Source organism: Pterocles gutturalis, unplaced genomic scaffold, assembly GCF_000699245.1.
Source record: "Pterocles gutturalis isolate BGI_N339 unplaced genomic scaffold, ASM69924v1 scaffold22852, whole genome shotgun sequence".
NCBI classification, from domain to species: Eukaryota; Metazoa; Chordata; class Aves; order Pterocliformes; family Pteroclidae; genus Pterocles; species Pterocles gutturalis.
Window position 1 is genome coordinate 1 of NW_010110795.1, and position 14,349 is coordinate 14,349.

At 47.9% G+C, this 14,349-nt stretch overlaps 1 protein-coding gene across 1 annotated transcript; it reads right to left on the reverse strand.

Annotated features, from left to right (window-relative positions):
• Positions 1–1,983: 1,983 nt before the first annotated feature.
• Positions 1,984–10,496, reverse strand: RQCD1 (RCD1 required for cell differentiation1 homolog (S. pombe)). Its single transcript, XM_010073538.1, has 7 exons — positions 10,287–10,496; positions 9,072–9,187; positions 7,675–7,784; positions 6,780–6,889; positions 5,695–5,793; positions 3,097–3,188; positions 1,984–2,384 (listed from the first exon to the last, which is right to left on the reverse strand). The coding sequence occupies exons 1-7, from the start codon at positions 10,494–10,496 to the stop codon at positions 2,216–2,218; spliced, it is 906 nt and encodes a 301-aa protein (XP_010071840.1). The 3' UTR covers positions 1,984–2,215.
• Between the last annotated feature and the right edge of the window lie 3,853 nt (positions 10,497–14,349).

The following is a 14,349-nucleotide window of genomic DNA, read 5'->3' on the forward strand; positions in this document are numbered from 1 at the left end:
AGGCGGTGGCAGGGCTGGCAGGGGTGGGAGCACCCAGCAGTGCCCCCCGCTTTGGGCCGAGCCCCCGTTCCCACCTTCCAGCACAGTTTGTCCCTCCCCAGACCGGCTTGCACCCAGCACAGCCTGACCACCCCATCGATGGGGCACAGACGGTCCCCAGCATGTCCCTGTCCCCTTCCCAGGACACGGTGGTCCACAGGCACTGCCAGGGCCAGGACCCTCCAGCTGGGAAAGAAGCAGGACCCCAAGTGCAGGACTTGGCTGGAGGATCCTGGGGCAAGGCCCCCACAGGGATCCAAGCTGGCCAAATTGGGTGCAAGGGCTGCAGGGCAGGGACCAAATTTCAGGTGACTAATGCTCCAACAGCCCTGGACCCTGGGCGAGGGTGGCAGCACTTGCAACCACGCTGCAGGAAGGCTGCGACCACTCTCTGTGGCAGGCTCCACCTGGAGCGGTCACTGCCTTCCTGCTAAGCAAGACAGAGCAGCACCTCCTCCCCAAAACCCCTCCACATTACCTGCTCCACAAGATGGGGTGGCACAGGGATACAGCAGCTCCCACCAGGAAAGGCCATGCACTCTCCCCAGCTCACATCCACAAGCTGGCACAGCTGCCCTTCCTCCTGCCTGCAATAAATCCCCCCCTCGCCGCCTGCCCTCCCCAAGAGAGAGCAGAGTGGGAGAAATCTGTGCTGATTGCAGTTTTATTTATTAATCCGAATTTACAAAAAAAAAAAACAAAAACCAAAAAACAACACAAACTGAACAGAAGCATTTTCACACCCTGTCAAGGTCAGGGTGGAAGGGAAGGAAAAGGACAAAACGGTTATAAAACAGGACCCCGGGGGTAAGGAAGAAGCCATGCTCTGCCCTTGTTACGCAAGGCTGTGAGGGGAGGAGGGAAGGGAAACGAGATGGGATTTAAGACACTGTTGGCACAACATCGCAGATGATCAGCAAAATGGGCTATTTGAGGAGGGGGGGTAAATCGAGTAGCTGCCCGGGCTTGCCTGCAGCCAAGCACAGGCAGAGCAGGCTCTGCTGCAGCAGAGCTCGGGAGCTCCTCAGCTGCTTCCGAGAGCCTGCTGCAGTCATACTGACCCCTCGGCACAGGGAAGGCAGGTAAGCGGCTGCTGGTCCACTTCAATTGCAGTGGGGCTGAGGCAAGCGCCAAGGCAGGTTTGAAAGCCGAAATGGATGAAGCCGGCTGTCAGAGATGAGCTGGAGGAGGGGGAAAGGGAGGGGGGCCAGGACTGAGAGACGCCTGGCAGGCAGTGGCGCTCACAGAAGCTGGCGTACCTGGAGCCCGCAGGATGTCGCTTCCAGTTGTCCCGCGGCAGGGCATCACAGGTCAGTGGCCTGCCCACCACCACGAGGCAGGTTCCCCAACACTGAGCTCCATTTGACAAGCCAGCCAGCAGCCCCGCTGGGCAAGAGCTGGGCTAGATGGGAGGCCAGCACACATCAGCCGCTGGTTTTCTGCAGGAGCGCGCTATTTACAGCACAAGAGCCACAGTCCTGCTGTCTCCTCCTCCCCCAGAGCCCTGGGAAGCAAGCTTATGACGTGTGGGTTCATCTCAAGTAATCCACCCCTCCTCTTGGGGAAAGCACCGCAGTGACCCGGCTCCAGCCACTGCCTCTGTGCCACAGGAAAGGAAGAAAGAAGCTTGCTGTGCCAGCCAGATACGGAGCCAGAAGCAAGGATGCACTGGCAGGGAAGAAAGCTGTCCCTGGGCTACCTGCAGCTGAGTAGCAGTCTTAAGAGGGGATAAAACAACTGGATCGGCTTTTATTCAGCTCAGTCATCTAAACAGACATGTAAACAAGAAGTGACAAGGAACTGGATGGACTGGCCCGCATACCCCGTGTCACACACCACTTGGGCGGAGGCTGATGTAGCTGGAAGAGCAGACATCCAATACCCTCTGCCTGGCAGTGGCGGGAGATGCCAGCCAAGCCTCCCGGAGAGATGGGGATCTTAACAGATTGGTTTTATTGATTTTTTTTTTTTTTGAAGCTGTAGTATGCACATTTGCTGGTGCTGCGATCCTCGGAGGCATGCCGCATTGCTACAGAGCAGCACTTTGGCTGGGTGGGATGGTCCGACAGGCCAGCAGCCAGCTGGCGTGCCCAGTTTGTTGCGGAAGAGGTCACCTGTTCCTGGTTCTTTGTAAACCTGAGCTGTTTCTTCCCCGGTTCCCCACCTTCCCCAGCAGTCATTGCGGAGGAAGAGGGATGCCCCGTGGGTCAGTGACTTGACCCTCTTGCAGGTTCTTGACAAGCTGAGCCAGCCAGCGCTTTGTGGTGGTGTCATCCTTCAGGACCTGGGCGAAGGTGGTGTCCTTCAGTTGGTCAGGAAGGCACTGCCTGAGAGCTTCACGTGCCCTACATCAAGAGACAAGAAACGGGGCCCAACAAATAAACTCACAGGGGCAAGAGGGGAGCAAACCCCACTGGGGACACAATGCTCCTTTGCCTGGGAGCCTCCCTGGCAGGGCCAGCCAAGGAAAGCACTGAGCAGCAGCACCGCAGTATGTGGCACTCTGCCAGCCAGCACAGCTCCTGTCCCTCACACTAGACCCCACCGTGCCAACCCCTGTACCCTGACACCCATCAGCCAAGAGCAGTGCAATGCCAGGATAGGCCGAGACAACAAACACATACCCATCGGTTTTGTGCAGAGCTGCTGATCAGCTGAGGGAATACAAACCAATTTCACACTGAATTTCATCTATTGGCTTCTACTGCCAACAGCCCACGGGATGCAGAAGAGGGAGAGCACAGCGTACCTTCCACACCTCAGTCTCTCCCTCGTTCTTAGTCCAAGCTCCATCTGAGCTCAGGCAGTCATAACCTGCACAGCTTGAATCTGCACAAGCCCCAAACAGTCACTGTTTCTCCCATGTTCCATAAAAGCTCTTGGGACTGGCAATAAGAAAAAACCCAGACAAACCAAAAACCCTACCCGTTTTCCTCACCAAGCTCAGGCTGATATGAGGACAAACAAGGAAACTTGACTCTCCCTGAGTGGGCACCATGGAGAATGGCACTTCCAAGGAGCAGGAGAAGCCCCTGCCCAAACTCCTAAAATGTTTACCTGGGGTTATCGGAAAGGCGAAGGTAGCAGCGGACGACATGTTTCAGCAGCCGTGCCGACGGCTCCTTGGAGAGCTGCAGGACCATTTTACCCTGTTTGACAGAGGCCAAGCGCCACCAGTTAAAATCTTTGTAAGAACAGCTTCACAACCAGCAGATACAGGGAAAGACCATTAAATCACACACTCTGGCTTCCCACGCACCACAGCCCCATTACCTTTCATTAAGACACCCCTGCATGGAGCCCAGCGCTTTGCCTGCCAAGATGCCTTTGAGAAGAGCAGCTAGCCATGGCTTGGAAAGGATCCTCCCAGCAGCTCAGGGAAAGCTTGTCTCATTTCTGTTTGGTTTTAAGCTCCCCAGGACTGCTTACAAGTCCAGCTCGCTGCTAGATTAAAGAGAACCTGGGGTTTCCCCCTCATGGAGGGAGGCAAATGTATCCGTAACACTTTGGTAAACTCAGGCTGAGTCACACCATGAGGTGTGTTCCCAAGCTCTGCAACACTCCCTGTTCTCATCCGCACTGCCTTCATTTCAACGCCCTTACAAAGTGTTAACAATAGCCCAGGAAGCCACACCACAGGACTGGGCTCACCCACACCACATATAGCAAGATCCACATCTGGTCTTATCACACACTCAAGTCACATTTTCTTTTTCTGCTACATCCCTCATTAAGCCATTACTGGGAAGCAAGACCAGGGCAGATCTCCCTGGCCTGGCCTCCATTTCTCACACGGTGTAGGGCTTTGCATATGTTGTGCCCTTGAATGCACCCAGTCTAGCAAACAGCGTGGATGCCCTCACATGCCTGCTTTGAAGGAGTTTAACAGTCTGCTTCCTCATGTTTAGGAGTCAATCAGATCTGTCCAACAAGTTGGGTTTTTTCCCTGTAAAACTACATTGGCTAGCACAAACCATCTTCCTCACTAGTCAAATTCACCTTGTACTTGGATATTCAGGGAGTCAGCAACTAGCAGGTTCCACTCATCTGCCCTTTTGCAAGCTTCCTGTTCTCAGCAATTCCCCAGGATACCAATATTTCTTTGAAATAAAGAACAGGTCAGAGAGCTCCTGAAACAGCTCCTGAATGGGAAATACTAACTTGGTCTTTTAAAAGCATCTCATACTTGTATATCGCACTCTGATATCAGCAGACAAGGAAGTAAATCATCACCCTCACGAGACAAGAGTACACCATCTGGATTTTTGAAATAGAGAACAGAAATGTCTATGAACCTTTTCATCTTTCTCTGTAGTGTTATGGAATATTAATCACATCACTGCTTCAGCCGGTGGTGGGATGGTACCACAGCTAGGATTTCTCCCATGCTAACACAGCTTTACACACCTACATCCTTCCGTATTTGTACCCTTCCCAGCCACAGACTCTTCCTTGGTCCCCTTCCCTCCCCTACTCCAAGGTTCTAATTCTGTCCTTCACTTTGCCCCCGAGCCAGATGTACTTTAATCAAAGTTGATCCTTTTCTTGAATACAAAAATCATGTCACATTGGATCTTGTGGACAGGAGCTCACAATTGTTTGTATTTTGCTGTTCATGCATTAATTAGGAGGAAAGATTTTCTTTATGTTTGTGAAAACAGAGAGACAAATAAATACTCAAAATTAAAGCATCAACATTGAGGCACAGAACCAGCACCACAAAGCACTTAACTTAACGCTGCATTTTCTTCTCCTGAGACAGCTCTTTAAAAAGCAAACAACCAACCAAACACAAAAGCAGGACAATAGCTATTCCGGGGCAGACATGCATTCCCTTTGTCAAGCTCTAAGATAATAAAGCTCAGCTGGGGCTATTACTCCTGAGATGAACAAATGATGAGTACCCAAACTTCTCCTTCACAGGGGACAGGGAATGGACAAAAAATTGGCTGCTCTCTCTGTGTTCCAACACAAGAATTAGAGTCATAAGAAGCAGCTAGCAGGAGCCAGGTTCAAAGAAGAAAAGAAGAAGATTGGCCTTCCAGGCAGCAAAGAGGAAACCTGTGAAACTCCTTGGTAGATGTAAAACTGTAGATGCAAAAAGTTTTGATGGGTTCGAGGGGACGACAGGACAAATGCTGTGGGTTACTTCAAAGAAAACCCACAACTGGCCCCAGAAATCTGAAGCTGAAAATAGCTACCAGCTGCGAGATTGTTACAAGGGCAAGTATCATATATGCTTGCCCTGCTCTTACTCCTTCACTCAACCTGCTGCTCTTTCAACCTGTTGTGGGAGACAGAGATAGGAAATAGATCCACGGTCTGAGCTGTGTGATCATTCTTACACAAAATGAAATTAATTCACATCCAACCAACAACCCTGAAAACTCTTTTTCTTTCTCTGGAGGTGTCTACCCAGTTTATCTTGGGGACCGTATTACAACTAATATGTGTTCTCTTGACATGAAAACCAGACATATACAAAGGAAACTTGCGGGAGCAGAGAGCTACAGTGTCGCAAGCAGCAAGCCCAGGAACGATTTGCATCTCTGATCCTGTACTCCAGCCAGAGAGCAGTAAAGTAGTTGCTGAAGAAGCTGGCTGCTAGAGCATAATTTTTTACTTTTTCTAAAGAGAGGATACAAATAATCTTACCAGTATCATGGCAACATGGGAAAACCGCTCGTAAGTCTGACAGATATATGCCAGCCCTGTGTCATCCAGGAGGATTTTCTGAAGAATAAATGTAGCAACCTAGAATGATGGGGAGAAAGCAGAAAAGAAAGAGTATAAACAACTTATCTGTCCTGAAAAGGAACAGGCTTTGTGCTGTGTTCCTTTCAAGGCAGTCCCAGAGACGAAAGGCCTTTCAGCAGGCAGCAAATTCTTTACTCAGTAGAAGTTTAAAGCCAAAAGAAAATGCAGGACACGACACAATGCTTGGCATCTCTGGCTAAAGAAAAAAGGTGGACACAAAGCAGTGTGTACCAGACGACTGGATGCAGGTTGCGTAAGACAGCAACTACTGCCAGGCTGTTCAGGACAGCCTCAGGATTACAGCCACACTATTCTGGTCACTGAGCAAGCAGCAGGAGAAGGATCTGTCCCTTGCCCCAGCCATCTACGTGGCAAGCTGATTTCAGTTTTCATCTTGAGCATTACTGATCTGTCATGAGATGGGACTTTCTGGAAGAACCTCAGCCAGCTACGTCAGCAGGCTTCAGCAGAGAAGCACCTACAGACTGAAGACTGTGGCCAGGCTACCTGGGTCGTCAGACCAGTCTGACCAGAGAGCCGAGCTCATGGGGGAAAGTGGGACCCTGATCAGAGGGGACAACAAACTGTCCAGCATGGTAAACATTCCCATAACCACCACTAACAGCTGCTGCCCAACCTTGGCACTGTGTAGCTACAGCATTTGTTCTCTCAGGCCAAGGAAAGCTGATCCAGCTCTGCCTTGAAAGTTACTCTGCAGAGCCGCAAAGCAGGGAATTGGTGCTGAGAGCAGCAAGATCTTTCCCAGCAAAACTATCAAGCTCAGGAACTCCCCGCCTGGTTTAGTGGGCTTTGCTTTTGGTTTGGGGGTTTGGTTTGGGTTTTTTTTTTTTGAGGAGATGAAAACTCCACTCAGAGTTGCCCTAGCATTTGCAAAACAACACTAGTCAACTCTGCAGGTTACTGGCTGCCTGGTCAGTTGGAGATAAATAACAAGAGGTCTTAAGATAAAAAAGAGTAGGTACCGTTTTGGACAGTTCACTGCCAGACTCCATAATGCGTAAGCACAAGGGGATAATTTCTGTTGTCAACAAGAAATTTATCACTTCTTGCTCATCAGTTTTCACCAAGGCCCCTTGAAGGAAAAATAAAAAAAACAAAATCAATAACTGATAAACTGTTTAAAAAAAAAAATAATTCACCTTTCAAAGAGAGGCTTTGCTGTGTCCTCCCCAGGAATCATTACATCTGAACCGCAGGCAGAGCAAGTGTCATCCTAAACATGTTGCAGCACATGGCTGGAGAAGAAATCGGTTTTGCAGCGTAAAGCTGGGTTTGGGGATTGTTTGTTTTTCAGAATGGGAATGCATTCTCTTGGCTCTGCCCTGGTGGTAGCACAAACGCAGGATCATGCCACCCACAGCAACCTCTGGGAAGAAAACATGCACTTAAAAACCCTCCTACTTTAGGCATTAAGTGAAAAAAGTTTGGGGCAGGAAAAAAAAAAAAAAAGAAAAAAAAAAAACCAGGATAAAGGGAAGACGGGACAATACACCCAAGTCAATCAATGAAAAAAAGCCATGCAAGTCCAGTCTGCACCCACTCATCCCAGTCTCTATCTGGCTGGGCTGAGGGTGAAGGCACAAGACTGCAGGTGCTTATACTCACAGGAACATTTTGGCAATGCACCCGGACTCCAGGATTTTCTTATTAGTGAAAAACCCCATTCCTATGCACTAAGAAGAACCTGCTTCCAAAACTGATGGAAAAGGAGCAGCTTCTTCTGTCAATACTACAGGACTCAGAAGATCCCAGTAACACAGATCTCTGATTTTGGTCATGCAGGTCTCTATACCCACAGCATGAACTGTATCCAACTTCATAGGAAACCAGTGCTCGTGCATTAGTCCAGCTCCTTACCAATCACTCCGAGGCTCGTGAGCCGCAGGTATTCAAACGGACGTGTCTTGCTAACTGTGTGCAAGAAGGGGTACAGGAAGAGAGGAATATGAGCTGCTAGAAAAGCTGACCTGTACGAAAGAGAGAACACCCAATGTGAGAGACAAGGAAAACAAAGCAAGCACACAATCCAGCATTACTATGCAGTGCCTCAGACTATTCCTGACAGACACCATTGCTGCTGCTCCTCACAAGCTCCTCACAGGTCGTTATCTGACAGAAAGGTGTGAAGGCAATTCTGCACTGAGCACAGCACAAAACCTAACACCTAAACTTTCAGTTAACCTGCAGCTGACCAGGAGCAGAGCACATCTTTTTATTACCTTTTCCTGCCACCCAGACCCTCTGCTTTGTACATTCACTGTTGCCTTTCACCTTGCAGGCTCCCGCAGTCAAGAACAGTCAGCCACAAGGCATATGCAAAGCCTCTGCCTGACAGAAAGCCAGACTGGCTGATCTCTAGGCATCACCACAGCTTAAACGTGCACAGCCGCCTTTCCCTGAGAGTCCTCATACTGCCTTCTGACAGTGGTGAAAAACACAGGATTCAGGGAGAAACTGGGAGATTACTCTTCTATTAGAATGACCACTCAACATTCTTCCTGTTTTCACTTTTCCAACTTTAAACATAGAAGTGTATGGTGTAAAACTACGCTTTCTTTATCTTTGGATATCATCTCATGGAGGGTTGCTCCTTAACACTAGGTTGCAGCAGCTGAAAAACAACTTCAGCTACACAGTGCTTTCTTCTCAGCGGGAACAGAAACATGAGAGCATAGATCTCCGGGCAGTTTTCTTCTGAGATTTAGCTACTGATTTTGGCTGTACCAACACCATCTTTTCCCCTGTTGACATGTGCTGGACACAGACTGAGAAAACCTGAAGTCAGGCACTGGCCGAAGACTCCATACATGGCTCTGCTATTGCTCTGTTGCCACACACCGTCTCTGGGAAGGTCAATCCGTCAATCCTGCTCATTCCACCCTTTGAACAGCTGGTCTAAATAACCGTAAGCTCATTAAAACAAGGATCGTGCACACAGCACTCAGCACAAAGCCACCCTTATCTCTGGCTGAGCTCTCAGGAGCTGCCACACAACCCATGTTTTGAGAATTCGCAGGATCTCAGGATGATTCAGGAAATGCAATGCATTCAGGACCACCACAAAGCTCTCATCCTGATAATCCGTGCAAAGGAGTGAAAGCAGCAGACAGTTGCCTATCTTCCAGCTCTGTCCTCTGTTCCACTTCTCTTGGTAAAAAAAGAAGGAAGGAGCTTATGTGCTTCTGGAGTCAAACAGACAGGCTGAGCTGTCAACATCAACACCTCAGAAAACCCATGCACTTGGAAATGCTTACCTCGTTTCAGGATGCGATGCAACGCACTGTAGTAGAGCTAAAGCATTGCAGACTCTGTTGGATTGATGAGCTGTCAAAGTTGGAGGGTTGATTGACGGATAAATATTTACAATTTCCTAAAAATTAACAGATTAAGAAAAGTTAAAGGAGAAAAACACCAGCAAGCTGCACCAAAGCACTTGCCCAGCAATGAACTATGGTGACAGGAGATGACTGCTTTCACCAAGCATCACTTTGAAGTTACATGGCAGCCACCACGCTGCCCAGGCAAGGGCAGAGCTGGGTCACAGTCAATTTGACAAGGAGTCACAGGGATGCAGCTGAACCTTCATTTCTGTAAAAAAGACTCCATTTGATTTCCTAGCTCTTTGCTTTGTTTTGAACTTCCTGAGCAAAGAGGAGTGTTGTTCCTCTGTCTAGAGACAGAGCACACCCCCTCTATTCATCCTGTAGCTCCTGGTACTCTTCTAACTCAGTGCAGGGGAAGCAGTTGAAGGCGAGAAACCAGATTCAGAAATCTGTCTGCTTTCAATTGTAGCTCCCTTTTCATCTTCTTCACTTGCTTCAGGGCCACTCTGAAAACAGTTTGACACTGTCAATTCTGCACACTTTTCTTTCCTTCTTTGAAAGAAATTACTAGATTTGGCACCAAGAGAGAACCAGTCATCAGCTGTAGAGTAGTTTGCCTAGAGATAAGCCGAGCTGCTCAGTTTCACATGAAATGCAGGTATGTTCCCTTGCAAAGATCTCTGGAGTAGTGAGCAGCATTCCTATGCTGCCCTTCCCGCAGGCTTCCTACAAGGGCAACCTTCTGACCAGGAGGTGCTCAAGCTCATGCAAAACAAATCAAACCAGAGATCTTAGGAGTAAGACTAGGAGTAAGTGGTTCTCCTACGACACTGTATGAAAATAAGCAGAAAATGATCCACAGGGAGCTCAGACACCCAAGAACTTGCCTGTTCCCCTTCCAGCTATGTAAGCTGTCTAATTAGAAATCTGTCAGTCTCTGCATAGATCACCTTGCTCATGATGATTAATGACAAAAGGGTTTCCCACATCTGCTCCCCTCACCACATGATCCAGCATACATCATGCACCCAGCAACAGCAATAAGCAACCCAACCAGTGCCTCCCCAGATGTGCCCCACGGACACACAAGCTCTGCAGTGTGCTGGTGCTGCGCAATGGAATAAAGGCGCCGACAGTCCTACCCACCTGAAGGAGCGCCGCGATTGTGCCAAACGAGTGCCACAGCATCGGGGCAAGGTCAGGCACAGACTCACGCTTCTTGCTCAGCTCCAGCAGTGCATTCTCCCGCGTCTCGGGGCTGGATAGCTCATTGATCCACTGGTAGATCTTTTCACGGTCAACCTGAGCCAACGCTGTTGGCACAGGCTGGGAGGGAGACAAGAAATCTTCAATCATTTTATCCAAGTCTCACCCAAACCCTTCCCACAACCTGGCAGATAAGCAAAAAAGTCCTCAAGAAATTCCAGACCGGTGGAGGGACGAACTAAAGCTGCATTAAGATGCTCTGGATATGGATCCCTTCCTTAGTTTAGTCACATTATTTCACCTATAGAACAGTGTACTTTCTGACGTGACTCGTCAGGACAGTCTCTCTTAACCCACTTGTCAAGCAGCACCTTGGAACTTCATTTAGCAAGATAAGAGAACCATGCCACCACCCCTCTGTGCCAGCACAGCTCTCGGGGAGGTCACACATGCTTTAGCCAGCTATCATTTGCTCCACCTGCATTTAGCACACACTCATTTCATGCTTCAAGTGCAAGCTTCCACAAATTCAAAGTAACGCAGATGCTACCTTTTTCTCTCCAAAACTGCCCATCACACTGGAGCCCTGCCAACGGGATTCACACAACGTGCATGAAAAATATATTCATACATAGAAAAATTCTCACTACCCCAACATCAGCATGACACTGTCTACAGCCAGTAATACGTGCTGTTAGAGATGTCTCTATTCATCCCAGGTATCTTGCTTACATTTATGGAGCTAAAATAAATTTTTCAAGACTGATTTTGTGCAAAAATTCCTGTTCAAAATAAACACAGAGAAGAGTAGATTTATATTCACAGTCAAGGCACATTTTCTACTACTCAGGAGAAATGCAGGATTTCTCTTCTGCCTTTCTTGAAACATCAGGAAAAGAACAGCATCAAGGCCAACAAGTTTTCAAGCCAAAAAAAAAAAAAAAAAAAAAGAGGGAGGGCTGGGAAGGAAAGGAAGAGAAACAGGGACTGTGGAATCATAGCATAGTTTCTGTGGAGAGGGCAAAGCCCAAACCTTTCAAGGGAAGCATGTCTCGTGCCTCTGCCAGCACAGCAAGTGCTCAAGGTGAAAACAAATGCTCAGCACGCTTCCTACACAGACAGTGTGGCTATTCAGATCCAAAATTCTGCAGAAGACAAACATCAGCATTAAAACCCCTGTGCGAACACTTCTCAAAGCCAGTTCAGAATCCATTCAAACATTCTGCCTCAGTGTTTACTATTCAAGTAAAGCACAGCCCTGTCAGTATGCTGCTGCTCCTGAGCACGCCTGCACACAAACAGCTCAGCATCTCCACACATACGGCAATCACAGCTGGGAGCAGAGAAAAGGCTGTTTTGTTTTGGTTTGTTTTAAACCCAGACTGAAACTCGCCATGCTCTGACCACAACAGATGGGAGCACTGCCTGTATTGCACTGACAGCAATGCTACTCCTAAGCACTCATCACCGAGGCACTGAAGAGAATACAAAGGAGTTCAGGAACTGAAAGTGGCTGGAACCAAACGCCAAAGGTAGGCTCCCAGAACTGCAGGAGGGATGAGGGAGACTTCTTAACCTTTGGCAGACACCTCCAGAGCTTTCTGTCTCTGTTTCTGCAAAGCCTTCCCTCCTCTGTTCATACATGTATTAAATCCATAGTCATGTCCAAAGAGAACCTTCCCAGCTGTGGGATTTCTCTCTCCCCCAACCTCTTCCATCGTATTATTTAACTTAAATGTCTATATATAAGACAATGTGCCATTATCTATCCCTGTACTCTAGGGCTCAAATACCTTTTTAGCTGTTCCATCTTTCCTCCTATCCTCTTTTTTATCTTGTCTACTCATTTTTTTTTTTCCAGAACCTCACACTAAATTAGTAAACCTGACAAATGTATTATGCTCTTACAGCTTGGAGCGCAATTCCAATGGCAGTGCCTACACTGGAACTCAGAGAAGGAGAATGAACAGACCTCATTTGTTTTTATTTGGGATAGTAGAGTGACAAGCACTGTAGCAATAATGTTGTTATAATTGTGTTATCTAAAGCTTCTATCTATTTTTCTAGACTCGCTGGAAATTTCAGTTCCTGTAAGCTTAAATACATCGACCCTTTAAAAGCACAATCATGTGCTTGTGATCCCTAGAGAACAGTAACTAGATTTTCCACGCAATTAAGTTTACAATGTCCAGTATCTGTCTTAGCCAGAACCAAGTGCATTTCAGAGGCTCTGCACTTGCTCTTCTCATTTTGGGTTAAATTGAAACACATTTTTTCCTGATTTCCTACTTTATTTTTGTTCCCCCTTCTCCCTCTAAAACCTAAAATTCTAAGGAACTCTAAGGAACCCCGAGAGCTACACATAAACTCTGCAGGCTCCTAGAGAGAACTCTTCCAGGCAGACTTCCTTCTGCAGACATGGAAAGCAAAAGTTACCATCAGTATCTCAACACAGCACAAACTAGCCACCTCTGCACCATAACAGATGTTGTAACACCTTCCTCAAGGCACTACCTCAAACATCCATGCCGTTACATCTTCAACCATGACATAAGGAACTGGATTTAGGTAACTGGCTTTCTCTTCCTAATTGAGCCATTGCTGCTAGGCACACTGGCAAAAGTACTGGTCAATCAAAACAGAACACTGACTAACCGGACACGTGCTTTTTAAACTATTTCAGTAGATCCCCAACTCAAAAATACCAAGATGAACCCTGAACTTCAATAGCAGTGAATTAGCTACTTTGAGTTTGGCTTTCAAGGCTGTGCTGCTAGTTCCAGCTGCGTTTATTGTTTTTAGCCTGTTCTTGAGCCCCTAGCACATTATGGCTTCAGGTCTGAAATCAAAGTGTCAGCTCTGCCGCCAACATCACTGTATAAAGACCAATGCTCTGGCTTACCACAGCTTTATCACAACAGCGTTCACAACACCCAGAGGGATTCCTGAGCCAATTCATGACCCTACTAAGGGGTAACATTATTTACTACGGCTCCCAAGCACATATCCAGAGCCAAACACCCTTTCCTGTCACCTTTAGTCTAAGCACACTGACCGACTGTGGTGGGAAGCATTTCAATACAGAACTACCAGGTGGTGTGAATTATGTATAAATTAAATATACATTCAAATGAGTCCCAAAATAAAGTTGATTTCAATTATTGAAACAGATTTTGTTAAAATTATGAAAAAAATCATTTTATAGAGAGGTGACTAGAACACAGGTAGAGGACTAATGGGAGATAAAACAGTCCCTCGTGCATTATTGCAAGCACTTAGGAATTACATTGCTATAAAACTGTAAATGCTGATTAAGAGAGTTCACGATGATCCTGCACACCCTTCTATGCTCTAGAAAGCATCACTTTAAATCACAAGTATTTGCCAGCACTTCAAGAACCAATTTAAAGTCATGAGCACTTAAACAGTTCTCTCAACTCCTGCTCATAAGGACTTTACTCAGTCTTGTCTGCTTGTTAGTCCAAGCAGATTCTTGAGCTAAGCTCACCTGAAAACAGCTCTTGCTGGTCTTTCAACACACCTCCCAAACCCAATACACACCAGAGCCTCCATCAGCCCTAGGAAGTCTTAAACACCCAATGAACGTGCACTTGGAGAGGTGAAAACCAAAACACAAACCCACTCAGATGGGAGATAAGATGTAATAACCACATCGTTCTAACTCAGCTTCCATTTTTGAACCCAACCAGGCCAAGGCACCGTTCCCCTCCCACCAGCCTGAACATCAGGCACCCCACACCCCCAGGGCAACTTCCGCAGGGGGAGAAGGGCAAACACCAGCTACGGACAGCACGGCCAGGGATCGGGGAAGAGGGAAGAAGAAAGAATCTCTGCCTGTCCTCCCGACGTACAGGAGCTCCCCAAGGGACAGAGGAGGCAGCTGGCGTGCGGGAGCCGGCCAGGTGCAGGGCGGGTGCGCAGCGGGCAGGAAGAGGGACCCCACCCGTGACACACCCCGGGCAGAAGGAGCGCAGCCCCGGCC

What these genes read in the sequence shown, in the direction of transcription:
- RQCD1 (XM_010073538.1), bottom strand. Translation starts at nt 10,496, where the DNA reads ATGATTGAAGATTTCTTGTCTCCCTCCCAGCCTGTGCCAACAGCGTTG. An exon ending in CAATCGCGGCGCTCCTTCAG is followed by an intron (nt 9,188 to 10,286) that starts GTGGGTAGGACT and finishes GTTAATTTTTAG; the next exon opens with GAAATTGTAAATATTTATCC. An exon ending in GCAGTGAACTGTCCAAAACG is followed by an intron (nt 5,794 to 6,779) that starts GTACCTACTCTT and finishes CCATCATTCTAG; the next exon opens with GTTGCTACATTTATTCTTCA.